Below are 25,453 nucleotides of genomic sequence, written 5' to 3'. Positions count from 1 at the left end.
CTAGAAAGCCAGGCCCAGCGGGTAGTGATCAATGGCTCGATGTCAGGTTGGCGGTCGGTTTCTAGTGCCCCAACGTTCGGTTCTAGGACCGGCTTTGTTCAACATCTTTATTAATGACCTGGATGAGGGGATGGATTGCACAGTCAGCAAGTTTGTGGATGATACTAAGCTAGGTGGAGAGGTAGATACACTGGAGGGCAGGAATAGGATCCAGAGTGACCTGGATAGATTAGAGGATTGGGCCAAAAGAAATCTGATGAGGTTCAACAAGGACAAGTGCAGAGTCCTGCACTTGGGACAGAAGAATCCCAAGCATTGTTACAGGCTGGGGACCGACTAAGCCCGTGGTCCCCGCCATGGTGCCCGCGGGGGCATCTGAATGCGCCCGCCAGGTGCTCGGGGCTGGCCTGGCCCTGGGCACATGGCGCACGGGCGCTTGCAGGGGGGGGGCGCGCTTGGCAGGGGGGAGCACCGGCCCCGGGCGCGCAGCGCTTACGGGGGGAACGCCGGCCCCAGGCGTGCGGCACTTACGGGGGGAACGCCGGCCCCGGGCGCGCAGCGCTTACGGCGGGAACGCCGGCCCCGGGTGTGCGGCACTTACGGGGGGAACGCCGGCCCCAGGCGTGTGGCGCTTACGGGGGGAACGCCGGCCCCGGGCGTGCGGCGCTCGGTGGGGGGGCGCCTGCCCCGGGCGCGCGGCGCTCGGCGGGGGGGGGGCTGGCCCCGGGCGCGCGGCGCTTGGCGGGCGGGGGGCACCGGCCCCGGGCGCTTCAGGGGGTAGGAATAAGTCCCTCCGGAAAAGGGCACTTTTTCCGGAGGATCGGGGCCAGTGTAGACGCTCTTTTCCGGCTTTTTTAAAAGCCGGAAAAAAGCGGCGGACATTTTTATTTAAATGCCGCGGGGGATATTTAAATCCCCCGCGCATTTCCCTACTACGACTCATGAAATTTACATGCCCCTTCCGGAAAAGGGGCCAGTGTAGACGTAGCCAATGAGGGTGGGGAAGCGCTGGGCTGGGTTCCCTAGGGAGATGGTGGAATCTCCATCCCTAGAGGTTTTTAAGTCTCGGCTTGACAAAGCCCTGGCTGGGTTGATTTAGTTAGTATTGGTCGTGTCTTGGGCAGGGGGCTGGACTTGATGACCTCCTGAGGTCTCTTCCTGCTCTATGATTCTGTGATTCTATTGTAAGGTCTTTGAGGCAGGGACTGGTCTACACTAACACTTAGGTTGAACTAGCTGTCGTTCTGGGCTATGAACAGTTTCATGCCCTAAATGCTGTAGTTAGGTCAACTAGTGGAAGAATTCTTCTGCCAGCCTAGCTCCCACCAATTTGGGAAGGCGGCTCTCTTTGGCTCTCTTCCCTACAGGGAGTGCCATGGTTCGTTTACCTCCCCTTGGCAAGTACAGCCCCCATTGGCTGCGATTCACCTGCCATTTTCATTGCTCAGTTTAGCGAGATCCTTGCTTCGAGCCTGCTTTGGATTTAAGCACCTTGAATAATTTTGTATTGTCTGAAAATGTTTCCACCTCTCTTTCCCCACCACTTTTCCAGATCATGTATGAACATGCTGACCACAGCACTAGTCCCAGGAGAGATCCCACACCGCTATTCACCGCTCTCCTTGCTGAAAACTATTTATTCCCACCCTTAGTATTTCTGTCTTCACTATTCAACACCCAACTGACATCAAAAGCTCGGTTTGGGACGTGTTCAGCCCACTCTGCTAGCCTCATTAGCACTGGCACTACAATTGGCAGGTATTTTTGTTCTTCCTCTCTCCCTTCTTCATCTGTTATTTATTGTGAGGGTTCCCCCTTAGGATATGTCTACACTACGGGATAAAGTCGAATTAAGACACACAACTTCAGCTACTGTTAGCTGAGCAGCTGCAACACCTAACTCGACTTGTGGTGCTGTCTACACTGCAGCAAGTCGAAGGGAGCACACTGTTTCTTTGGCTTCCCTTACTCCTCGTGGGAGCAGGGCTACCGGCATTGACCGGAGTCCCCTCTCATTTCGAATTAGCCGTCTTCACTAGACCTGCTAATTCGGGCCCTGGAAGATCAACAGCAGCAGCTTCAATCTGCTCTGCGGTGTAGACGTACCCTGAGGTGCTACAGGACTACTGGTTGTTTTTAAAGTTACAGACCAACACGGCGACTCCTCTGTGTCTTCTAACCAGTTACTGATCCAGGAGAGGACGTTCCTTCTTCTCCCATCCCACGACTGCTTACGGGGTTGGTAAGGACCTTGTCAAAGGCGTTCTGAAAGGCCAAGGTCCCTGTGGCCTCTGGATCCCCCTTGTGGGTTGGCCCTTCATCGAAGAATTGTAATAGATCGGTGAGGCTGGATTTCCCTTTCCGGATCACCTCCGGAGCCTTTCTAAATACTGGGGTCTCCTTTACTCTCTGTCAGTCTCTGGGTTCGGAGGCTGGTGTAAACCGTAGGTTTCATACCACACTTCGTAGTTTCCTCATAGCTTCTGTGCTGGAAGGAACTCGGTCAGCTTATCGGCTGGCACCAACCGGCAGTGCTGCAACCGAGCTGCAGCCAGGGACATCTGCTCTGTACCAGCTTCTCTGTTTCCTGCCCAGTTCCCTCTCCCTTCACACCACGAATTCTCAGAAACTGTGAGGCAATTTCACGAGAAACGGAGCCCCCCGCCCAGCGGAGATGAACGCTCACAGAGGCGGCAATTGGGTCAGTCTCATCTCTGCTCTGTCTCTGCCATTCCTAAGAGCTGAGGGTATGTCTACACTACAACGTTAATTCGAACTAACTTTGTAGTGTAGACATACCCTAAGAGGCCTGAACAGTGACGTTCTAGAGAACAGTGTTAACCAGGGGTGGGGAACCTAAGGCCTGTGGGCTGGGTGTGGCCCCCAGCTTGCCTGGGTCTGGCCCCAAGACTCGGGGCTCCCCCCCCCCAGCACTGGGGAGCCCGCGCTGGTGCTCAAATCTACAAGTCTGCTCCCCCCCCCAGGCTCTGGTGTGCGTGGAGAACGTGGGGAGAGTCTTCCTCCTCCTCAGTCAGGGGCCCTGCCAGTGAGGGGCTTTCTCACTTGTGGTGGCCCCAGCTGCTGTGTCTGAGGGTCAGTGGCCCCCGACCCAAAAACGTTCCCCTGCCTGGCCGCGGAACCACAACGGAACATATTTGACTGCGAGGGTTCACAGCCACCTCGGTTCTTGGCACCCCGTTTTCTGCTTCCCACCCGCACGGTCCCACGGTCTAGCACTCGTGCTGCCATTGACGGGCGTGGAGGGTGAGGTGGCTTAGCACAGCCAGGGCCAGATCAGCGAAGCTCTGTCGGTGTCAGGGCAGCGAGGCCCCTGGGCGCTGCGAGAGGCCCTGAGAGGTGAAGTGGGGCTCTTGGCTGCACACTCTGCAGACTCTCTGGGGGAGATGCTCCGTCAAGGCACTTCACAGGAAACCTGGCTCCATTAACCGCCTACGGGTCTCGAATGTTGAAACCAGCCTCCTGCTGCCTCACTGCCCTGTGACAACCCTCCCACCATGACATCACGCCAGGGCACAGGGCCTGCCCATCGCTGCACGGCCATCCTCTTGTGCTGGTGAGTCACCGTCGCGGTGCCAGAAAGAAACTCAGGGGCCTGAGGCTGTCCTGCGAGCACCGGCCCTGACCCCGTGGGGTACGATGACTGACTCCCGATGGCCCATGGTAACTCTTGGCTCAAGTCACCATCTCCCGACTCCAGCCGGCCAACAGCATTGCTGGGACCTCGGGTAAGGGGAGGGGGGGGCAGCTCCTCCTCCAGAAGGGGCGGGGCTGAGAACAGAAGGGGTGGAGCCAAGGGCAGTCAGCCCTTAGTGCTGCCCAGACCACGGCGTACCCCTGTCCAGTCCTTTCAGCCACCCAGCATGGCACTCCGGCACTCCTGTGGCAATTCAAAGGGCCCCCAGGCTCCAGCCTTTGAATCTCTAGGCCCCAGGGCAAGTGCTTCCTTTGCCTCCCCCCTCTGTCATCGGCTCCCATGGAAGTCAACAAAAAACCTTCAATTGACCTTAATGGTACCAGTAGGTTTTTAGTCACCTTCTTCCACTATTTTTATCCGCTTTTCCTGGCCCTTGCAGTGCCACAGTCCTGAATTAGGTGCTCGCAAGGCAGGAGGAACGAGTGTCAGAGAAAAAAACCCGGACTAGTCCAAAGGAGAGCAGGGCCCCCTTGTGCTAGGCCTGCACATGCATGCAGCAAGAGGCAGGCCCTGCCCTGCAGGTTTTACAGTCCAAAGGCAGGGTCATTAGCCCCATTTTTACAGGTAGTGGCACTGAGTCAAAGATTAAATGACTTGCCCAAGGGCACATGTGAGTCTATGACAGTGCTGGAGACTGCATTGTCTTTACTACCAAAGACACTGACTAATTTAGGGAGGGTAACCTCCAAGCCCCGCAGCTCCTTGAAGCTCCCAGGGACATCCCGCCAGGGAGTGTGGGGGACTTCAGGGCTCAACCCTTGATGAATTGCAGGCTGGTGAAAGGCACCAAACTGACAGTCCTGGAGACCCAGGTCCTCATCTGGTGGGTGTATCACAGGCCATGGTGGTGCAAACTTCTCCATCTGCCTGGATGCTGACCTGGCGGGAGCCCGTTCAGGAGTCTGAGATGTGTCCAGTCCCCTTTATTATTCAGTCCTGGGACTCTGGACACCAGCAGTGGCCTGGGCAGTATTAATGCTCATTTGGACACGTGGCCACGAGGCTCAGTCCTCGCACTGCAGCTCGTAAGCAGGCAGCCCAGTGCTGCTTTGAACAGCTGGCCCAGCACAGGGCAGAACTCTGCCTTTCATCCCCAATCCCTGGCGCATCGCCATGGCCACGGGTCTCCGGTCAGGCTCCATAGCTGCGCACAGACGTGTGGCAGGGCTGTGAGTCGGCGAGGAGGAAGAACAGAGAATCACTTCCCGGAGCCACTTCCCTGTGCAGCAAGCACCTGACTCCGCGCCCTGAGGCTGCTGTAACTCAGGAGCAGCTTTGCAGGGAGCTGAACAGGTTGCCAGGTGTCCAGTTTGCAGCTGGGGAAAGGGACCCTATCGAACCTGGGAAACTGGGTGAAAAGGGCCCTGGGGGCTCCAGGCAGCTGATAAATGCCCTGTTGGCCCCAGGCAGGCTGGGATGGAAGGGGGCTTTCGGGTGAGGGCTCTGGGTGCTGCTCACCTCAGGGGCCTCCTCAGAAGTAGGAACCTGTCCCTGGGCTCCTAGGCCTGGACGGCTCCGTGTTCAGCTCCCATGATGTTTTCTAAGCCGTGAGAATGGCTCGGGACTGCCAGCGGGAGGGGGGAGGGTGCGCTAGGCGGGGGGGGCTTTGCCTTCCCAAACTGCCAGCCTGGCCCCGCCCACACTCTGCTCCACAACACCTGCTGTAGGTGCATGGGGGGTGGAGTGCGGCTGCCCCCAAGCACCCGCCCTCCCTGTGCTCCAGGGTTGGGCAGGCTGCACCCGCGCCCCCAACTCCTCGCAGTGCTGTGGGGGGCGGCTTGGTGGAGTGCGTCTGCCCCCAAGCACCCGCCTCCCTGTGCTCCAGGGTCGGGCAGGCTGCACCTGCGCCCCCAACTCCTCGCAGTGCTGTGAGGGGCGGCTTGGCTCCTGCAGAGGTTTGTCCTGAGCAGAAAGGGCAGGGCTGTGGCCTTGCCTCCCCCCGTCCTACCATCACCCACCGCCCAGGCCTGTCAGGTGGTACCAAGCGAGGGATCCGAATCTGGTCCGAAGCACTTAGCATGCTGAGACGGGCCTCCCCCCCACAGCCAGCCTGGCCAAGGGAAACTGGCCCTGGCCTCCGGTTCCCCTGGGCCCGCCCACCCGCTGCAGGGCTGTGACTACTACACGGGGCTGGGGCAGGGCTGTGCCTGGCTCGCCCCTTGCTGGGCTGGGACCTCTGACAGCCAGGTAGTGAACCTGCAGGAGGAGACGTTTCTTGTCCAGCCCCGCAGGGTGACTGGAGAATGTGACCCCCCCCCCAGCCCGGGGAAGGGCTGGGACAACCTCCGTCGTGTGTCCCAGGCTCTGTGCCTGCTCTGTCCCCACACCTCTTCCCCTGAGTGACACAGCTGGGGGCTAGGGGGCCAGAGGGGCAGTGCTGGCAGTGGGGGTCTGGCCCCCTGCACTCACTGGCAGCAACGTAGCCCCAGTCAGGGTTTTGGGGTTGTCCCGATGGGTTCCTGACAGGTTCTGTACTCCATCGGCGATGATAAATGTTCGGCTGCATGCAGGCATGTGTGTGCGTTAAACCCCATGCACTTGAGTCAACACAGCAGACTTCTGAGAGCCCCTGGAAACAACAAATCAGGCAAGGCTGAAATAACCCCAGCAGGTTTATTGCCAAATGCCAGGCATTAACAGTTGTCAGCAGAAAATCTCACTGCTAAGCCACTGTGCATGCTGCAAGCATTGGCAATGCACCGACACATAGAAGTGCACAACATAGCAACCCCCCTCCCCCCGGTTCTGTCAGCAATCGCCCTTTGCGGTGCCTTTTTATAGACATGGACAATCAACTCACATCGCTTCTTACGTACCAGGTTGCCACCCTCTGTTATCTAGTTACTACCCCTCACCTCACAGAAGGGGAGCTTACTTACTATCCTGAATGCTGTCAACTTCAACCCAGTCCTGAACCTCGGTCAGTATGTACATTCGTTTTTGGGGAGTCGTTGGTACTAAGACGTTTCTTATGGAGATGTTCCGCTACTCCCCTCTGGCTCACAATCTGTGCCCCATGCCTCTCTATGTCCTGCCATGCTCCACCTCACTTACGCAATTATCAAGAGGGCCTCTATCCTGGCTGCCATGTTATTGAACCAAAGTCTTGCTCACTAGATTGCAGGCCTGTTGCTGTTTTCATGTTACAGGCCTTTCTTCAGGCCTGCTGACTCCATGTTGCAGATGATACCAAACTGGGTGGGGTTGCGACTTCTTTGGAGGATAGGGACATAATTCAAAATGACCTTAGCAAGTTAGAGAAATGGTCAGAGGTAAACAGGATGAGGTTTAATAAAGAGAAATGCAAAGTGCTCCACTTAGGAAGGAACAATCAGTTCCATACATACAAGATGGGAAGCGACTGTCTAGGAAGGAGCATGGCAGAAAGGGATCTAGGGGTCATAGTGGACCACAAGTTGAATATGAGTCAACAGTGTGATGCTGTTGCAAAAAAAGCAAATATGATTCTAGGTTGTATCAACAGGTGTGTTGTAAGCAAAACTCGTGAAGTCATTCTGCCGCTCTACTCTGCACTAGTTAGGCCTCAGCTGGAGTACTGTGTCCAGTTCTGGGCGCCACATTTCAAGAAAGATGTGGAGAAATTGGAAAGGGTACAGAGAAGAGTGACAAGAATGATTAAAGGTCTAGAGAACATGACCTATGAAGCTAGGCTTCATGAACTGGGCTTGTTTAGTTTGGAAAAAAGAAGATTAAGGGGGGACATGATAGCGGTTTTCAAATATCTAAAAGGGTGTCACAAGGAGGAAGGAGAAAATTTGTTCCTCTTGGTTTCTGAGGACAGGACAAGGAGTAATGGGCTTAAAGTGCAGCAGGAGAGGTTTAGATTGGACATTAGGAAAAAATTCCTAACTGTCAGGGTGGTCAAATATTGGAATAAATTGCCAAGGGAGGTGGTGGAATCTCCCTCTCTGGAGATATTTAAGAACAGGTTAGATAGACATCTGTCAGGGATGGTGTAGATGGAGCTTGGTCCTGCCTTGAGGGCGGGGGGCTGGACTCGATGACCTCTCGAGGTCCCTTCCAGTCCTATTATTCTATGATTCTATGTTACTGACCCTCAACTTACTACATGCACTAGCCACTGGGCTAGTGGATATTCTGGTGGGAAACTGTTTCATTTTAACCTCTTGAAGCTGGCCCATTCTGTATAGCTAATAAAATAGTCATGGGAGCAGAGAGCTTAGCTTGGATCTTTCACATCCCAGCCAAGTGCCCTAGTCACTGGGTTGAAGCTTATCAAGAAAGCTCCTGAAAGTTAACACAATTTTTTTCATTTTGCCATAGCCAAAACATTTTGAGTGTTTCAGTTCAGTCTAAAAACCCCTGCGAACTAGAGGTGAATAGTTGCAGTCAACCTGCAACTGCAGTGTTTGGCAAATAAACTAGTCATCTAATGTTTCATCAACTCTAGTGGCCATGTCACTTTGACCTCTTCTTTTCCCTTTCTACCTGTTTTGTGTGTGTGTTTATGAGCCCCAACTGTTGTGTCGTGTCAGACTCACAAAGTGGGGTAACTAACACAATCGTGATTCTGGGCTGCATTAACAGGAGTGTTGTGCGCAAGACACGAGAAGTTATTCTTCTGCTCTGATCTGCGCTGAGTACTATTAGAGTACAGGCAGTCCCCGGGTTACGTACAAGATAGGGACTGTAGGTTTGTTCTTAAGTTGAATCTGTATGTAAGTCGGAACTGGCGTCCAGATTCAGCCGCTGCTGAAACTGATCAGTTTCAACAGCGGCTGAATCTGGATGCCAGTTCTGACTTACATACAGATTCAACTTAAGAACCCCAGGCATCCCCAAGTCAGCTGCTGCTGAAACTGATCAGCGGCTGATTCCAGGAAGCCCGGGGCAAGGGCTTCCTGTAGCCAGCCACTGGTCAGTTTCAGCCGCTGCCACTTTGCTCCCGGTGCCTCTGGTCTGCTGGGGACTGTCTCCAGCAGACCAGGAGCAAAGCCGGGGAGGCAGAGGGGTCCCACGCCTCTGAGGTTTTGCTCTGGCAAAGCCTCAGAGGCGCGGGACTCCGCCGCTGCTGCCGCTTTGCTCCCGGTGCCCCTGGTCTGCTAGGGACCGTCTCCAGCAGACCAGGGACACCCGGAGCAAAGCCTCAGAGGCGCGGGACCCCTCCGCCTCCCCGGCTTTGCTCCGGGTGTCCCTGGTCTTCTGGAGACGGTCCCCAGCAGACCAGGGGCACCCGGAGCAGCTTTTCTCGCCCTGGAGGTCGAGGAGGCGGGATCGCTGCGCTCTGGGCGGTCCCGCTGCCTGCGAGCTCCGGGGCAAGAAAGCCCCGTTCGTAAGTGCGGCTCCGACATAAGTCGGATCCGCGTAACTCGGGGACTGCCTGTACTGTGTCCAGTTCTGGGCACCACATTGCAAGAAAGTTGTGGAGACATTGGAGCTGGTCCAGAAGGGAGCAACAAAAATTATGACAGGTCTAGAGAACATGAGCGACGAAGGAAGACGGAAAGAATTGGGCTTGTTTAGTTTGGAAAAGAGAAGACGGAGAGGGGACATGCTAGCAGTTTTCAAGTATTGAAAAGGGTGTCACAAAGAAGAGGGAGAAAAATTGTTCTCCTTGGCCTCTGAGGACAGGACAAGAGGCAAAGGGCTTAAACTGCAGCAAGGGAGGTTCAGGTTGGACATTAGGAAAAACTTCCTGCCTGTCAGGGGGGTTAAACCCTGGAATAAATTGCCTGGGGGGTTGTGGAATCTCCATCTCTGGAGATATTTCAGAGCAGGTTGGACAGACACCTGTCAGGGATGGTCTAGACCAGTGTTTCTCAACCTTTATTTTTATAAAATACACCTTTTAAAAAAAATTATAAATCCTCCCAGTCCCCCCACTCTAATCCAATCCCCTCCCCTCCCCTCGAGCCAGGCACCAGATGTATGGTAACCCTACCTTTGAAGTGCCCATTCCTGCTGCCCAGCCCGGCCTCGGCGGCTTGTCTGCAGGGAGCAAGTGGCCCATCAGTGCCGGGCTTGCCACATGGGGCTGTGTGCTCCCCCAGCCTGGCAACCCCCTAGTGTGGCAACTGGGGGCACGTGCCCTCCCACCCTCCCTCACTTCACCACTGATCTGAGGGGGTCCTTTGGAGCAAAGCTTATTGTGCCACTTCACCGCCGTTTAGCGCCTCTCCGCAGCGCCAGGGGAAGGGGCGATGGGGATGCGTTGCACTGAGCTGCTGGCGGGAGTGGGGGTAATGCGCATCTCCAGGTTCCGCCACCCTGCCTGTTGGAGCAGCCCAGGGAGGCTGCTGGAGAGGAAACCAACTAGGAGGGGGGGCCGGGCAGTGATTTTTCTCCCCACCCAAACCCGCCCTGGGTCTCACTGAAGCCGCTGCCACAGACATACGCTTTTCCCACCAGGGCTGGGGCGCATGCACAGATGGCTGTTAACATCCAGGCAATTGGCTCCAAACATTCAATTTGGCAGGCATGTGGCGCTGCCCCCTCCCCAGTCCCCTCTGCAGGGCAAAATCCCAGACATTTTTCGGCAAATTTCACTAGTGTTGCTGTACCCCCCAGACTTCTCTCACGTACCCCGAAGGATAGATGTACCCCTGGTTGAGAAACACTGGTCTAGACAGTGCTAGGTCCTGCCATGAGGTGAGGGGACTGGACTAGGGATGTTAGATCTCGGTTAATTGAATAGTCGAGTAACCTTGTGAATCCTTATTGGTTACTCGACTAGTCTATCGCCCCCGGGGACGGGGCCAGCAGCCAGTGTGCTCCAGCCCCTCTCCAAAGAGCCCCCTGCCACTCTGCGGTGCTGCCTGTGTATCATGTGGGGTACCAGGCAGGAGCTGGTTCATGTAGGGCGCCAATTTAAAACCCAGCTCCCCTTGTGGACCAGCTGCCTGTTGCCCTTTGCTGCTGCCTCTGATACAGAGACAGCAGTGTGGGTTGGTAGCAGCCCCTGTCTGGGGGGAGGGAGGGTGTGAGCTCCCAGGTTTGGCACAAGCCAGAACTGAGCAGGGCTGCCTGCCCGGCCGGCTCCTAATGCACTTTAAATGCAGAGCCGCAGCAGGGGTAGGTTCCAGACCCAGGCTGCTAAAAAACGTACTGGCAAGTGCGAGGGGAAAATGACTGTAGTCTGTAGCATTGACCTATACACTTTTGCTTATCGGTTAATCAGTTAATCCCTAGACTGGACTGATGACCTCTCAAGTTCCCTTCCAGTTCTAGTGTTCTCTGATTTCTAATTTGTTTCCAGGTGCAAACTGTCAGTTCTGGCCTATGATGCCCTACATGATTTGGGGGCGGCTAATTTAGGGACTGGTCTGTAGAAAATATTCAGGCCCGAGTGCTCAGATGTGTTGCAGACAGGGGGACTGGCAAGAGAACCTTGTGCAGGTGGTTGGGGATGAGTTAAGTCCTAGTCCTGTGTAGCGCCCCCTCTCCACCTGGTTACCTTCTTTTAAAGCCAATCTCCTTTCAGGTTTGGATGGGTAGGTCTGGGTTCTTCTGGATCCCGCCACCCACTCAATTTTATTCTTTCTGATTGATGTACTTGGCGGTGCCTCCACCCCCCTCACTCCTTCCTAGCAGGGTCACCAGGGCAGCTTGGGAGGAAAATTCTAGCCCAGGATAATCCCCACATATTTGCCAGATAGTTGGAGACTCCCAGAAAATAGCACAAACACATACACTATAATAAACACAATTATATTAAACAGGAGACAATTATAACAGAACAGGGTAAAACACTATTTTTAGGGTCACCGGTGCCCAGCAACTGTGAGGTTAGTGTCCCGTTGGTACGCGTACTTTGTTGGGGCCCTTGATGACTGTTGACCACACAATCCTTCTCTGCAGTGGTTTAGCAGTGGAGCTGACTAGGTCCAGTACAGCCCAAAGGACTCACAAATGGGAGAAGCTGGTAAATCCCTCCACAGTTTAATATGCTGCAGGTAATAAAATCCCCAAACAAATTCCCTGACTTACTAACTAAAAATTGGTGCACTCACACACTCCATGAATGACCTCAGGCTGAGAGATGACTCGTCTCTGCAAAGGGCTGCTCTCTTCTCACAGGGGTCCTCTTCAGGCAGGAACCAGGCTGCTTCGGTCCCAGGATTTCCCCTCCCCGCGGAGGGGTGCAGGGCTCAAGATGCAGACCCCACAACTGCACCACAATTCAAACTACAGCCTCCCCTCCAGCATGCAGACCCACCCAGCAGGCAGCAGCCCTGAACTTGCTGCTAGAGCCCAGCTGACCATGCGGTGACTGTCTCACCCAGGGAGCCGGAGCCAACTCAGCCTGGCGGGGGAAGCCTCCCAGCAAACTCCACAACTGGAATCAACAGGGGAGACACAAACCCAGCTGAGGGATCCTGCCTTCAGGGCCCTAGAGGCCAGTTCTCAGGGGAACCCTGCATGCAGGCCTGGGGCTTACTAGCTCCCACACAGCCAGCCTCCCCTTGCCCTGCTGGCTCCAGACTCCCCCAACAATTGTCTCTCCTTCCCCCTGGGGGGGCATCTCACTCCCCATGGGTTGCGGGGCAGACTCTGGCCATAGTAGGGAGGGGGAGCCAAGGCAAACTCAGAGCCTCTCCCTGAGCTGCCAGCAGACAAGGCCCCGGGAATCCAAGCAATCTCCTTGGGGGTTACACCTGTATCCTGCCCTGTATCGTTAGGTAAGTAGTTGTGCGCATACTCAGAGGCTTATATGGGCTCATCTGTGGTAAACTGAAAGGAATTAGCTGCCCCGAGCTTCTCTTTGGGCATATTTCATAGGCCTTGGGGGGAGGAAATTTGCCCTTAGAAGGGTTTATGCTCCATCTGTTTCCTAAAGCTTCTTGTATTCCCTTCAAACATGCAGGTCCCGCCAGAGCAGAGGCCGGCGCGATGGAGCTGAGCGGGATTCTGGGGGGCTCGGTCACTTTCCCCATGGGGGTCCCAGCAGAGCAATTTAAAACTGCTGCCTGGACAGTAAACACAGCTAACAGCATAGCCACGGTGGGAGCAGGAAACCCCCCCGTTCTCATTGTGTCACACCCATCCTACGAGGGACGCCTGACAGTCTCTGCCCAGAACTACTCCCTGCAGCTCACCGGCCTGAGGGTGGAGGACACGGGCACCTACAGCGCTCAGATCACCACGGCCACCGGCACCGTCCACAGACAAAACTTCACGCTGCACGTGTACAGTGAGTACAGGGTGGATTTTTATTATTATTGTTTCTGTTAATTGTAACATTCAACAATGGCTAGCTTATACATTGAGCATTTACAGAGAACACTAAACTTCGATATAATAACACTGCAGGCAGGATTTATTTGTGCTGCCAGAGGCCCTTCTGTAATAGGAACCAAGTCCTGAAGAGATCTGCACTGCAGGCTTGTGATTCCACTGTGCAAATAGCGAGTACACACACCAAAGTCATGTGACACTGCTGAGCCACATGGCAGGAAAATCAGACCCTAGAAATAGATGAATGGGCAGACAGCACAAGGGGCCTGTGCAAAGATAATACTGTGAAGCACTCAGAGAGTAACTTCCACTCTCTGGCCTGAATCCTCACTTGCACTGTTAGCCACTACACATATGTCAGGCACAGTGCACCCCTCATTAATATGGCATTATGCATAGCACATAGGCAGTCATATTAACCAAACTATATTACGCCTTTCCCACAATGCTGTTCACTGCTGCTCATGCTAAGGAAATACCCATAAGGCTTTGCAAAGCCCAAATCAGCTCGGGACAGGTTGCATGAATGCTCAAAGGCAGGTTGCATGAATACTGAGTCCTCATACAGGATGGGAGGGACCTTTATGGCCCACTGGCACTAGGAATGTGGTATCCAAAACAATGATAAGGAAGCTACAGGTGGATACAAGAAAACGAGACACAAAGCTGCTTGCCGGGTTAAGTCTTGGGTCAGGCTCAGCGCTCTCTCTCACTTGGAAACAGTGTCTTCACTAAAGCACAACCTCTGTGCCCAGGGTGGCCCATCCATATAGGCAAACTAGGTGGTCATCTAGGGTGGCAAGTTAAATGGGACGCCAAATGGTGGTTCAATATCATGGAGGGGTTTGGAGGTGGGGGCGCCGATTGCATGGTTCGCCTAGGGCGCCAGTTGCTGGCAGCTAGTCTAGGGCTGACCCGTCTGTGCCACTGCGGTATTTTAAGTGTAAAGAAGCCCTCAGAGGCTATGTCTGAACGCGTCTGCTCTCCCAACATTTTTCACGGAAGAGCAGACACGCTCTGTCAGAAGCCCTGTATGCCTCATCGTATGAGGAATAAGGGCTCTTCCAAAAGAGGAGGTTTTCCCCACATTTGGCCCCGTGTAGACGGGCCAAATGTCAGAAAAGCCTCTTCCGAAAAGAGTCAGATAAAGGTACGTACATTTCAGTTCACAATTTGTGTATCATTTCCGAAAAAGAACTGCAGCGTAGACAGAGCCAGAGATTCATAGGATGGAGCAGATTGCTTAGCATAAGTAGGTTAACCTATTTCAAGGGACCATTCCAAACGAAGTGACCCATTTACACCCCACCTTGTATTTTACTGTCAATCCCTGAGTACATTTGACAGACCTGAAGCATAGCTCTGTGTGGCCTGACCGCTTATACCTCTTGCCAACAGAAGATACTAGCTCACCCTTCTTTTCTCTTTCAAGCTCTGTACAACAACACTGCAAACACTAACGAGGGGGCATCTGACTGTCTACACGAATCTAAAAAGTGTAAACATCACCTAAAGAGAGGACTTGTTTAGTGTAGCAGAAGTCGTCACTGGGGTGAAATGAATAGGCTGAGCTGACCAAAGTCTGTTTTAAGATGAATATAAAAGCATTACTATGGATCTTCAAGGCTGAGGAACAATCCCCCCAAGAGAAATGCTGGAAGCGCCATAGCTTGGGACACAGTTAAACTCTACTAGACAAAATGCTGGAAAATCTACTCAGAGGAACAGATTTCCGCTTGTCATGGGGTGGATTGGAATAGAGGGACTTCACATTTCCAGAGCTTTGAGGATGATTTGATAGCAGCTCCTGGCTTTCTCCTGTTCTGGTGATTTCAGACACACGCTTGTAAGAATCTGCTCTTGTTTCACTTCCCACCAGCATTCTTGTCATTTGTCTATTTCTCCCAAACAGAACGACTGGCAGAGTCGGACATCACAGTCACCCCCGTGCCGGGCTCAGTGAACACTGTGAATGGGACATGTAGCATCACCCTGAACTGCACCGTGCAGGGGGCAGGAGAGGACGTGAACTGCACCTGGAACCAGACAGAGGCCAGCACTGTCATCTCCACAGGGCCGTCTATTCACATCTCGCACAGACTGGGAGACGAGGGCGCCTCTGTTACCTGCATGGCCAGGAACCCCGTCAGCAGCAGCTCAAAATCCATCTCCCTGAAGGAAGTGTGTGCAGGTAACAATCTGCTTTGTTACAAACATTCTTTTTACCTATTAGGTAAATCAGACATTAGCCACCTATGGGTGAAATTCACTCCTGTGTAACGGACCAGTACAAGTCCTGCATCCCAGTGAAATCCCACACAAGCCCTAGTATAAGGTTTCAAGTGGAATATAGACCATGGGCTGATCCCTTCTCAGAGTGAATTTCACTCTTGTTACCCTGGGAAAATGTGCTTTAAAATAATCTGTAAAACAATTAGAATCGATTTTTGTTACGTCATTTCTGTCAAATCCAAATGCAGCATTTTATCCTGATCCAATTCTGATCCTGACAGGAATGTACAGTAGTTTCTATCTAATATCAAGCATAATCTTGTATGCAGGTAGCATGGTTTAAAGGGGTAGAACTGGTCAGAATGTGATTTTTTTTTTTTTACCTGCAGAAAATGTAGATAATTGTGGAGAAAAAATGGAGCACTGAAATATTTTGGCTGAAACTCTAAACAGCTCAATGAGGAACTGCTGCTGCTGTGCCTTATGGGAATTGTAGTTCAGATGTTTCATGCTCCTATTCTCCTCCATAGCTCCTTGATCAGAATACATCTGCCTTCCTGTTCCACAGTCTCCCCACTGGGAAGACTCTTGTTACAGACTAACTCGGCTACCCCTCTGAATCTCTTGGAAGTTGTTTATCATGGCAATCACTGACCATGATGCATTTTGAGAGATGTAGTTAAGCTGTAGAAATGTATCCGTGTTAGTCTGGTGCAGCTGAAACAAAAAACAGGACTATGTAGCACTTTAAAGACTAACAAGATGGTTTATTAGGTGATGAGCTTTCTTGGGCCAGACCCACTTCCTCAGATCAAATAGTGGAAGAAAATTGTCACAACCATATATACCAAAGGATACCATTAAAAAAATGAACACATATGAAAAGGACAAATCAAAATTCAGAACAGAAGGGGGATGGAGGGGAGGGGGGAAGGGAGGAAGGTAAATGTCTGTGGACATTTAAGTTGGGGAGCCAGGCCCATAAGGATGAGTAGGGAATGTAGCAATCAAACCACACCCCTATAAGCATAGTGGCAGCATTTCCAAGTTAAACTATTTCAGGATTCGGGCCAAAATATTTCCTTTTTTTTCTGACAACTGACTTTTTTTCCTCCTGTTTTCTGCCTCTGATTTGGGGGAGGGGGGAATAAAAAATGTCAGTGGAAAGCAGACACTTGTTGCCATAAACTTAATTTTGTCAAAAACCCTATTATCCACTAAAAGCCAGTTTAGATGGATACTTTTTAACTGGCCCTATAAAGCGTCTTGAGTGGAGATGAAGCTACAGCTGGCTAAATCAATTCCAAGCCTTGATTCTACAATCAGATCCTTGCTTCCATACAAAACTTCAAAGGGGCTATGCACTGGGATGTAATCCCACAGTTGAAGGAGCTCACTAGGCCTTTCCCTGAAAGTATCCAAACCTCTTTCTTCAGTTATTCAAACCAGAAAATGTCAGGAGCTATGGTCTCTCTCACCAAACTTCCTGCGTTGTCTCGCTCTGAGTAGGCCAAATTTACCATAGTGACTACGTTGATTGTGCTATTTCAGAACTTCTGTTTCCAAAGAAAAAGGAAGTGTAGAGTCTGCAGAAAATATGGCTGGTTTTTTATGGCAACGCAACATCTTTATACAAAACAAGTTCCAAGTTAAATTCGAGTTTTAGATTAAACATAAAATCAAGTCTTATTTTATTCAAACCATTTATTAAGTATCAGAGGGGTAGCCGTGTTAGTCTGAATCTGCACAAGCGGCGAGGAGTCCTGTGGCACCTTATAGACTAACTGAAGTGTAGGAGCATAAGCTTTCGTGGGCAAAGACCCACTTTGTCAGATGCATGTAGTGGAAATTTCCAGAGGCAGGGTGTGGAGGTGTGAATTCCAAGAGAGGTGTGAATTCCAAGAGAGCAGAAGCTGCTTTTGTAGTTAGCGAGCCATTCAGTCTTTGTTTAAACACCTCCAAATCAGCTGCTAGAAGTGGGCCTCATCCTCCTTGATTGGATCCACCTCGTCATCTCCAGCCTGATCCTGGCCTGCATATTTATTCCTGCCTCTGGAAATTTCCACTACATGCATCTGACGAAGTGGGTCTTCGCCCACAAAAGCTTATGCTCCTACACTTCAGTTAGTCTATAAGGTGCCACAGGACTCCTCGCTGCTTAACCATTTATTAGTTTACATAAAACCAGATCTTAAAAGTCTTTACTCAGTTTTACTCACACATTACAAACTCTCATTAATTCCATCGCAGGGTTTTAGGGAAAACATGAGACATGAGCATGATAGTATTTACAAGTATTCAGTTCAAAGGGGTTATTCCGAGAACTCTCATGATATGCCTGTATCATCATATGGCCAAAAAGTCACCAAGGCAGCTCCCTAGCTGCATGTGTACGTTAATACATTCACTGATACTGGCAACAAGAGATAATCTCACTTCCTCCTTCCTGCTGCGCTGTGATGCTTTGTATATGCATCTGATTTTTTATGCAGAATTTTGGGTTGCCAGGTGTCCCGTATTCTACTGGACAGTCCGGTTTTTGGGCCCTCTGACCGGTAAAAAAAAATCCAGAAAATACCGAACATGTGCAATGTCCGGTATTTCCTGGATTTCTGGCAGGGCGCCGGACAGAAGCCTGGCAGGGGCGGGGTGAGTTGCTGGGAAGGGGCGCGATCGGTGCTGGGAGCCCTGGCTGCGTCTGACACCTTGGAGAGGAGGAGAAACTCTGTCCCTGCTCCTGAGAGCATGGTGGAGCCGCAGCCAGACTCACTCGCGCTTCTCCGGACTGTGCACGGGACTGACAGCGCCCCTGGGATCTGCATGTGCCCGGGTCAGTCTCGCGCCTCCCCCCGCTTTCCACATCCCTTCCTGACCAGCTCCGCTGCCCTCCACCCGCTTCCGGCCACCCCTGCTTCCTGCCAGCCGGTTCTCCTCCTCCCGATCTCCCCTGGCCAGCCGTGCTGCCCCTGACCCCTCCCCCATCTTCCCGGGCCAGCCGTGCTGCCCTGACTCCCCGCCCGCCGGCTCGGCCCCCCCACCCCCTCCATCTCCCGCAGCCAGCCGCGCCGCCCCCCCCCCCCCCCCAATCAAGTGCGTTCGGTATTTTTTCTAAACCTACCTGGTAACCCTAACTGGAAACAAGTTAGATCTGGGACTATACTGGAGCTGCTTTATGCCAGAGGGTTTCAGGAAGGAGGAAGACAGATTCCAGGCCTGTTCCTAAAATCAGAAGGAGTAGTCTCTACTGTCCTGGACGGAGTGAGGGGTCCCTCTTCTCCCAGGCTCGAGTAGATGCTGTGGAGCCCTCTAATCTCACTGTCTGTAAAGGAAGATGATAATAGTCGTAACAGTGACAGTTTGATGCCCTGCTTGTGTTACATGGGAGCAAGAAGAACATTATGCTGAGAACTGATGCAGAGCTATATGAGAGCTTCTTTATTGGAGAGCTAAAAAAGAAAACAACAACAATCTCTCCAGTTGGCAGCGGCTGAACCTTGCAGAACTGGAAGGCTCAGTATGGGATGAGCACAGGATCCTGTAGGTCAGATGCTTATCAAAGATTATGGAAATCTTCTTGAGTCAAGGCTAGAAATGTTGAGATTCAAACCATGGAACATTTCTGGCAGTTTTACGTTCTGGGTGGGTCATCAATATCCCCACTGGCATTTTTTAGTGATACTTGGTAAAGCTGCTCATGAATCCATCCTCAAAATGTTGACTGAAAATGCAGTTGCTGCTAAAATTGAAATTTGTGCAGAAAATGTTTGATTTTGACAAAAAATTGACTTTTCTGTTAGGAAAATCGAAATGAAACATTTTGTTTCTAGAAAGTTCAGTGTTAAACTACATCTGCCTTCGGTGCTGTGGTACCTCAAAGGAGTTTTAGTTTGTGTGCTCCGTGGCCCCATTGTCTCCTGCGCACCATTTTCATTGCCTGGACTGCATCTCCCCTGACGCACCATGGCTTCCCCTCTGATTGAGCTGGCTTGGCTGTGGTGCATCTTGGGAGATGTAGTCCAAGCAGGGAACGTGATCCATCATGAAAAGTTGCTCAAAAAGCCAGGGGAAGGGGTTGGTACCTTGCAAACCTCCCCTCCCCCTGTTTAACCCAACTGGTCACTGCAGATCCCGCCCACCTCCCAGGACCAGTAGGACCAGGGTAGGTGGGAAAAGGAAGACGAGACCCCAGTGGCCCTTCCCCCCAGGGGAAAAGACTGACTCTAACCCCAGCTTCTCCTCTAGCCAAAATCCAGGGGAAATAGACTTGCCCGTTCAGTTCCCTCCCACTGGCTGGTGCCCCACAGTGGGGCATAGGGCGGAGAAGGGATGGACGGACGGAGGGTGGGCACACAAGGGATAGCACTGGTTGCGTGCACACATGCAGTTCCTTGGCATCGGGTCTGTTTTGGGAACATGGAGTTTTTCCAGATCATTGACTCCCTTGTCCCCATTCTCTTATCACATACATAGCAACAACGCCACTGTACCACATGACATCAGCACCCACAACAACCACCGGCACTGGTGAGCCACTCCTGCCGTCTTGTCTGCTTGTAGTGGTCGGCTAAGGACCATCTGGGGGAGGTGTCTGGGGGAGGGGCCCTACCCACTGCCACCAACTCTCCCAATTTCACTGTGCTCTTTGGTGCTTTTCTTCAAGCCCCAGCTCCAGGAGTCAGGGGACAGCATGAGGCTCGCAGCTTTTGCAGGAGGAGGGAGAAACCAAGGTTTCTAGTCCATGTGGTTTTGGATCCTTATGGGCACAATAAACAGAAGGAAAATCAAATTTATTCCTACTTTGAATCCCATGATTTTTGACCATTTGAGGCTGGCAATATTGGACATTGAGCTGGTGAGAATGAGGGCCCTCATTCTCATTTTCCCTTCACTGTAAACCCAGGGAGTAGCCAAACGATAATAATCAGTAAGCTGAGCACTTGGGCAGTGAGCCAGGAAAGAATCAAATGTTGCCCAGCTGATCAGCGGAGCGCCCGCAGCTGGCAGCAGGTGTTTGTACTGGTGCTGCACATCTGCACATGCTTTGGTGCACAGATCAAAATGTATTCCATAGACGAGGGGTAAAAATTAGAGTGCTCATTGATCCCAATGCGTCGTGTATATTACTGTAACACTTAGGAGCCCGTCATGAGCGGGGACCCCAGTGTGCCGTGCAAACACTGAACCAAAGAAGATGGCCCCAGCTCCGCTGAGGTCAGACATGAGCTGGGTACAGATGGGGGAGCACAAGGAAACATGGAGCCTGTAGTGGGCAGCATGGCAGACGGAGGGTTCTTTGCCACACTCAGTACTGAGGCAGGACACAGCTATAGTGGCAGGAAAGGCAAATGACCGGTGGTTCTTGGGAGGCTGCAGCCCATACGGGCCTCCTGTTGTAGGGCAGAGGAATGTGCTTTGCGGTTACATCGCAGGGCCCTTTCTTCACCCTCATGGAGCCATTTATCCTCTCTTTTCAGCAAGCTCAGCACAATCCGGCGACAGCGGTCTGAGCGCTGGAGTTATCGTTTTGATAGTTGTTGTTTGTGCTGGTGCTGCTGTGGGGGGTGTGCTGTACCAGCGGAAGAGGAGAAGAGGTGAGTTTGTTCCCTGGGCTGGACCAGTAGCTGCCATAGCGCCGGAGGCGTCAGTCACAGCAGTGCGGGGGGAGGGGTCCCACGAGGTCACGCCCAGCCCCCTCTGCAGGTCCCAGGAGCTGAGCCAGCGGAAAGGCTGGATTGTATCTGCGAAGCCCCAGCCCCCGACAGGCGCACACTTGGATCCAGGCAGATTTAGAAAGCCAGGGGTTGGGGCTGGCATCTTGCAACCCCCCTCCCCCCCTTTAACTCCACTGGCCGCTGCAGAGAAGGGTGGCGGGTCACCCCTGGCTGTGGGGAGAACAGCTCTCTGAGGGGCAGCCCGGAGGGCCCGTCGCTGGAGAGGACGGGCAGGGCTGGGCTCCGATGAGCATGGGCAGGCGTCTTGATCCAGGCTGTGGGACAGTCGGACTCTCTGGTCTCCCCCTCCCCCCATTCCACGATGCCTTGTGCCTCTGCAGTGGGCCTGATTGCCAGGCCGGAGGCCAGCTGCATTTCGGCTGCTCCCCGTGTCCCCGGCTGTACGTTAGCGCAGCCTCAGGGCTGTTCCTTGTTGCTCCCTATCGCCCTGAGACGCGCCCCAGCACCGCACCCGCCAGCCACCCATCTGAGCCGCGCTCTGCTGAGCCGGGCCAGGCAGATGCAGAGTCCTTCTTCCAGTGCACACTGGCCTGGGGGTTCTCGGGGCCAGTTCCACCCCCTTTCGGTGGGCCAGGATCTCCCCAAATCCTTTCCCAGACTTGGCAGTCATGGCAGGGACTCCACCCCCCAGTCTGTCTGTGTGGATTCACATTGGGTGGAGGCAGCATTCCCAGTACACTGAGCGCTTGGGCAGCCACCCAGGTGAGAGTCAGGTGCTGCCCAGCTTATTTACAGGATGCCCACAGTGGCCTCCCACCAATCGCAGGGGTTTCCATAGGTGGTGCACATATGGACTTGCTTTGGTGCACAGAACAAAATTTATTCCACACATAGGTGGAACAAATTAGAGAGAACACCAGTGGGAGGTCAGCAAAGAGCAGCAGGGCCCCCTCTTCATTTCTCCCCACCCTGTCCTTCCCTTGGGGTGAAGCAGTGGGGGCGGAGAGGTCATGGCTGGGCCGGGAGGACTCCGGCTGGGCAGACGGTTGCAGACCAGAGACTGCGAAGCTGTTTGGCTCTCGGTTTGATCTGTGCGCGTCTAATCCTGTCCCCGTCGTTTCCTTCCATTGCAGACAAGCAGACCCTCACTCCAGGAGCTCCTGGCAGCGCAGGTGAGAGTCTCTCGTGTCCCGTTGTCCTGCCTGGCTGCACCCTCTCCTTGGTCCTTCCCCCCCCCCCCCCACCCATGGTCATTGGCTTTCCAGTCTGGTTTTCAGCCCCTTCCCCTTTGGTGCTGGGCACTGCACACACCCAGCCCCAGGGAAACCCCATCCCAGTCTCAGGTTTCTGGTCTCCTGCGCCAGGCAGAATCCCCCCCACGAAGGCTCCGGGTTCCGTGTCGCTGCCCAGTGCATCGCGGGGCTGCCTCAGCATGCAGCAGTGCCACACGGGGGCTGAACAGGGAGGGGAAGGGTGAGCAGGGGTCAATGTTCTCCGTCCCCAGCCCTTTGCCATGTCAATTGTCCCATCCTCACACAAGGGGCGGGGCGTGAGTTCTATGAGACCACACCCCCTCTGGCTGGTTCTCCATCCAATCCCATCCACACACTCAGCCCCCCCACCCCACCCTCCAGTGAGCCGCTTGCTCATTCAGCTCCTGGGCAAAGGGTGAAGAGGGGGGGGGGGGCTCCATGTTCCTGGAAGGGGCGGGGCCTCAGGTGGAAGGGGCGGGGCTGAGGCTGTCAGTCTCCTCACAGCCACACAGAGCGCCCGGCATGGGACTCCGACGGTGATTTAAAGGGCCAGGGGCCCCAGTCACCTTGGCAGCTGGGAGCCCTGGGCCCCTTTGAATCATCCCTTTGAACTGCCTCCCCCCCCCCCCGTGGCATTGACCTTGGGACCCTCCTTCCCCTGCCAGTGGCTCCTCACGCTGCCGTCCCTCAGCCCCACCTCCCACCCCCCCAGCGTCGCTCATTGGAGGAGAGGGGCGAGGTTGCGAGCTGAGTGGCTGGCAGGGGCAGAGGGACACGTATACAAACCACTGTAGGTGGCCAAAAGCCAGAGATCGTCTTGCCTGGGGAGGCAAATTAGGCAGGTTTGGTTGCCCAGGACGAGCCCGGGAAGGCTGTGGTGCAGGCAGCCCTGAGGCAGGTGTTTCTGCTCAGATGCAGAACGTGGCAGGGCCAGTCACACACACACTGGGCTCTCGCTCCCTCTCCTGGCAACTTTACATTTGTTCTTCCTTTGTCTGTTGTTTTCTTTAAATCTGGAACAAAAAGGCAGCGGGGCATGAAAAACCCTCTTTTGCTCTTCACCTCCGGGAAGGACCAAGATGCAGCCATGAGAATGGGACTGTCAGATGACAAGGAGCCCTGAGGAAGTGAAGGAGCAGGGGGAGATGTCCTGGTGAAAGGGAAGAAAAACAGAAAGGTGGAATGGACCCTTACAGGGAAGTGGAAAGGCTCCGGCTTAATGAATCCAACCCAAATCTGGGAGCATGTGACTTGTAGCTTTGAACAGAAATTTCATGCAAATGCCGCAACAGCAAAAGATCCCACAAGAACAAAGAAAACGGCAGAAGGATATTGACCAGTTTAAAGACGTATGCAGAAACGAGAAGAGATGAAGCATGAGGGGTGCTGCTGGTTCATAAGCAGTTGTCCCACTCTGGGAAAGTATCGATATTCAGGAGAGCACTTAAGCACCCACTTAAGCCCCAGTGCAGCTTATGGGCATTAAAGCCAGATTTGACAGGCAGTGTTACCCAGTGGGCAGTGCCCTGACTAGGACTCAGGAGATCAGAGTTCTGCTACCAGCTCTGCCACAAGTCTTCTAGGGGACCGCTCTGAGCCTCAGTTTTCCCTTCTGTAAAATGGGGATAAAGGCCTCCTTAGTAGTGTGCTGTGAAACGCTCTAGATAAGAGCTATGTATTATTGCTATTAAAGCTAGCTAAGTGTGTTAAGCACTTTCCTGAAGCGAGGCCATATACCAAAGACTCTCTGCGATGGACTTGGGTTGTGATAACTAAGTTTGGGTTGTTTGTCAGCCACACAATGTGGAAGCCACAGGAGAATTAGACTGTTCTGACTGGACTTGTTACCAAATGAACCGCTGTGTTCTCCTCTTTCTCCCATGGAGACTTCATATTTGCGCTTTGTTGTTTTTCCTTCGTCTGAAATAAAAGCTACACTAATGGAGCAGCACCTGGTCTGCTGTTTGTGGTTGGGGATGTTTTAATGTGGAGATCCAAGCCCTCTCGGAAGCAGTGGTTGGGATCTGGCAGATCCCTTCCCTGGTCTACACCAGGAGATAAGTTGGAATTGAGAGACACAACTTCAGCCACGTTAATTGCATAGCTTAAGTCGAAGTATCTTAACTTGACTTTTGGCACCATCCACACTGCGGGGAGTCAGAGGGTGCAAACTCTCTCTTCAACTCCCCTTACTCCTTATAGGAACAGGACGACCGGCATTGACGGGAGCCCCCTCTCAGTTCAAATTAATGTGTCTTCACTAGATCTGCTTATTCAAACCTCGGAAGATCGACTGCGGCCACTTCGATCTTGTCAGTAGGGTAGACACGGCCCCTGTGACCTCTGCTAGTTTGGTTTAATTGTAAGTCTGTGGTTTTACCAGTAAATGGAGAGTTGTATCTGAGAGCTGGGAGCAATTTCTCAAATCTTGATTTTAAAAAATTCACACACACAAAATAGGTGTTTGGTTTTGACATTTCTCCCTATTTTGAAGCAAGTGTAGTGTTGAAAATTTTTAAGTGTCTACAAAAGCGTGAAGATTCTAAATAACTTTTTTAAGTTTCACAAAAATGGGAAAGAAGTGAAGAAATGTGCATATTTTTCCCTTGTTAAAAAAATCTACCCCCTCCCCCACTTGCCAATATTTTAGGGCTGCTAAATTAACAATTTAAAATTCTTTTCTTTTACTAAAACCAAGTTCCACACACCTCTTATGCATTCTTCAGTCACTTAGTTTTCATCCCTCAGTATCCCAAAATATTCACAAAATGATGGACAATATTTAGAGAGATTTTTGTCGCCTATCATTGTAATGCAGCCACCTCTGGAGGGGAGCATGGCAGCTGTTTAATATTTCATAGCAGCACGGCACTGGGCTCCCTCGCACAGCTCATGGCCACATGTTAGCAGCAAGCAGCAGCTTCCCAATGGCAAGTTAGCGCAGGAGCTGAAAATAAGTTCAACGACCATGAATCAGAACTAGCAGGCTGCCTGCCATCAGCTGTCCTGTCATTCCCTGGGTGAGAGGAGAGGGCTTGTCTTCCCCAGCCCTCTGATGTTACCCTACCGCAGGCATGAAGGCTGAGCCCTGTGTCACAATGCCACTGTCCCCTCCCCTCTCCTTCCCTGCCTCCGCCGGCAGCAGGATCTGTTCCAGTCACTGACTTTTCACATTCTTGTCATTGCAGGGGCTGAAGGAGAAAACCAAACTATTTACGCCAAAGTTGGTAATTTCCCGTTGGTGAGTTCACCTAAGTCTCCCTTGTGGTGAAACCATTTTCGGGATTGGGGCAGTTTAGCTAAAAGAGTGGCCAAGGAGGGTTGATGCCAGTGTTACCTCTAATTTGTTCCAGCCATGTGCAGAT

General features: G+C 52.8%; 1 protein-coding gene across 10 annotated transcripts in view; it reads left to right on the top strand.

Moving 5' to 3' along the window:
• LOC102454400 (SLAM family member 9-like) overlaps positions 1-25,453 on the top strand; it is a 66,862-nt gene that overhangs the window by 11,874 nt on the left and 29,535 nt on the right. For 7 of the 10 annotated variants that reach the window (XR_012897536.1, XR_012897535.1, XM_075908343.1 and 4 more), the window contains 6 exons: positions 12,561-12,887; positions 14,844-15,122; positions 19,634-19,687; positions 20,638-20,754; positions 21,969-22,007; positions 25,277-25,329. Coding sequence is in view for 7 of the 10 variants with exons in the window: in XM_075908343.1 (XP_075764458.1) it covers positions 12,561-12,887; positions 14,844-15,122; positions 19,634-19,687; positions 20,638-20,754; positions 21,969-22,007; positions 25,277-25,329 (869 nt within the window). In the remaining 3 variants the exon portion in view is untranslated. Of the gene's footprint in view, positions 1-11,554; positions 11,650-12,560; positions 12,888-14,843; positions 15,123-19,633; positions 19,688-20,637; positions 20,755-21,968; positions 22,008-23,118; positions 24,451-25,276; positions 25,330-25,453 lie in introns of all 10 variants that reach the window. The other 3 variants (XR_012897537.1, XM_075908342.1, XM_075908341.1) reach the window with 3 other exon arrangements.

This window comes from Pelodiscus sinensis, chromosome 24 (genome assembly GCF_049634645.1).
Source record: "Pelodiscus sinensis isolate JC-2024 chromosome 24, ASM4963464v1, whole genome shotgun sequence".
Lineage (NCBI taxonomy): Eukaryota > Metazoa > Chordata > Testudines > Trionychidae > Pelodiscus > Pelodiscus sinensis.
The sequence above is the reverse complement of the archived record's forward strand: the minus strand, read 5'-3'. Positions and strand labels throughout refer to the sequence as shown.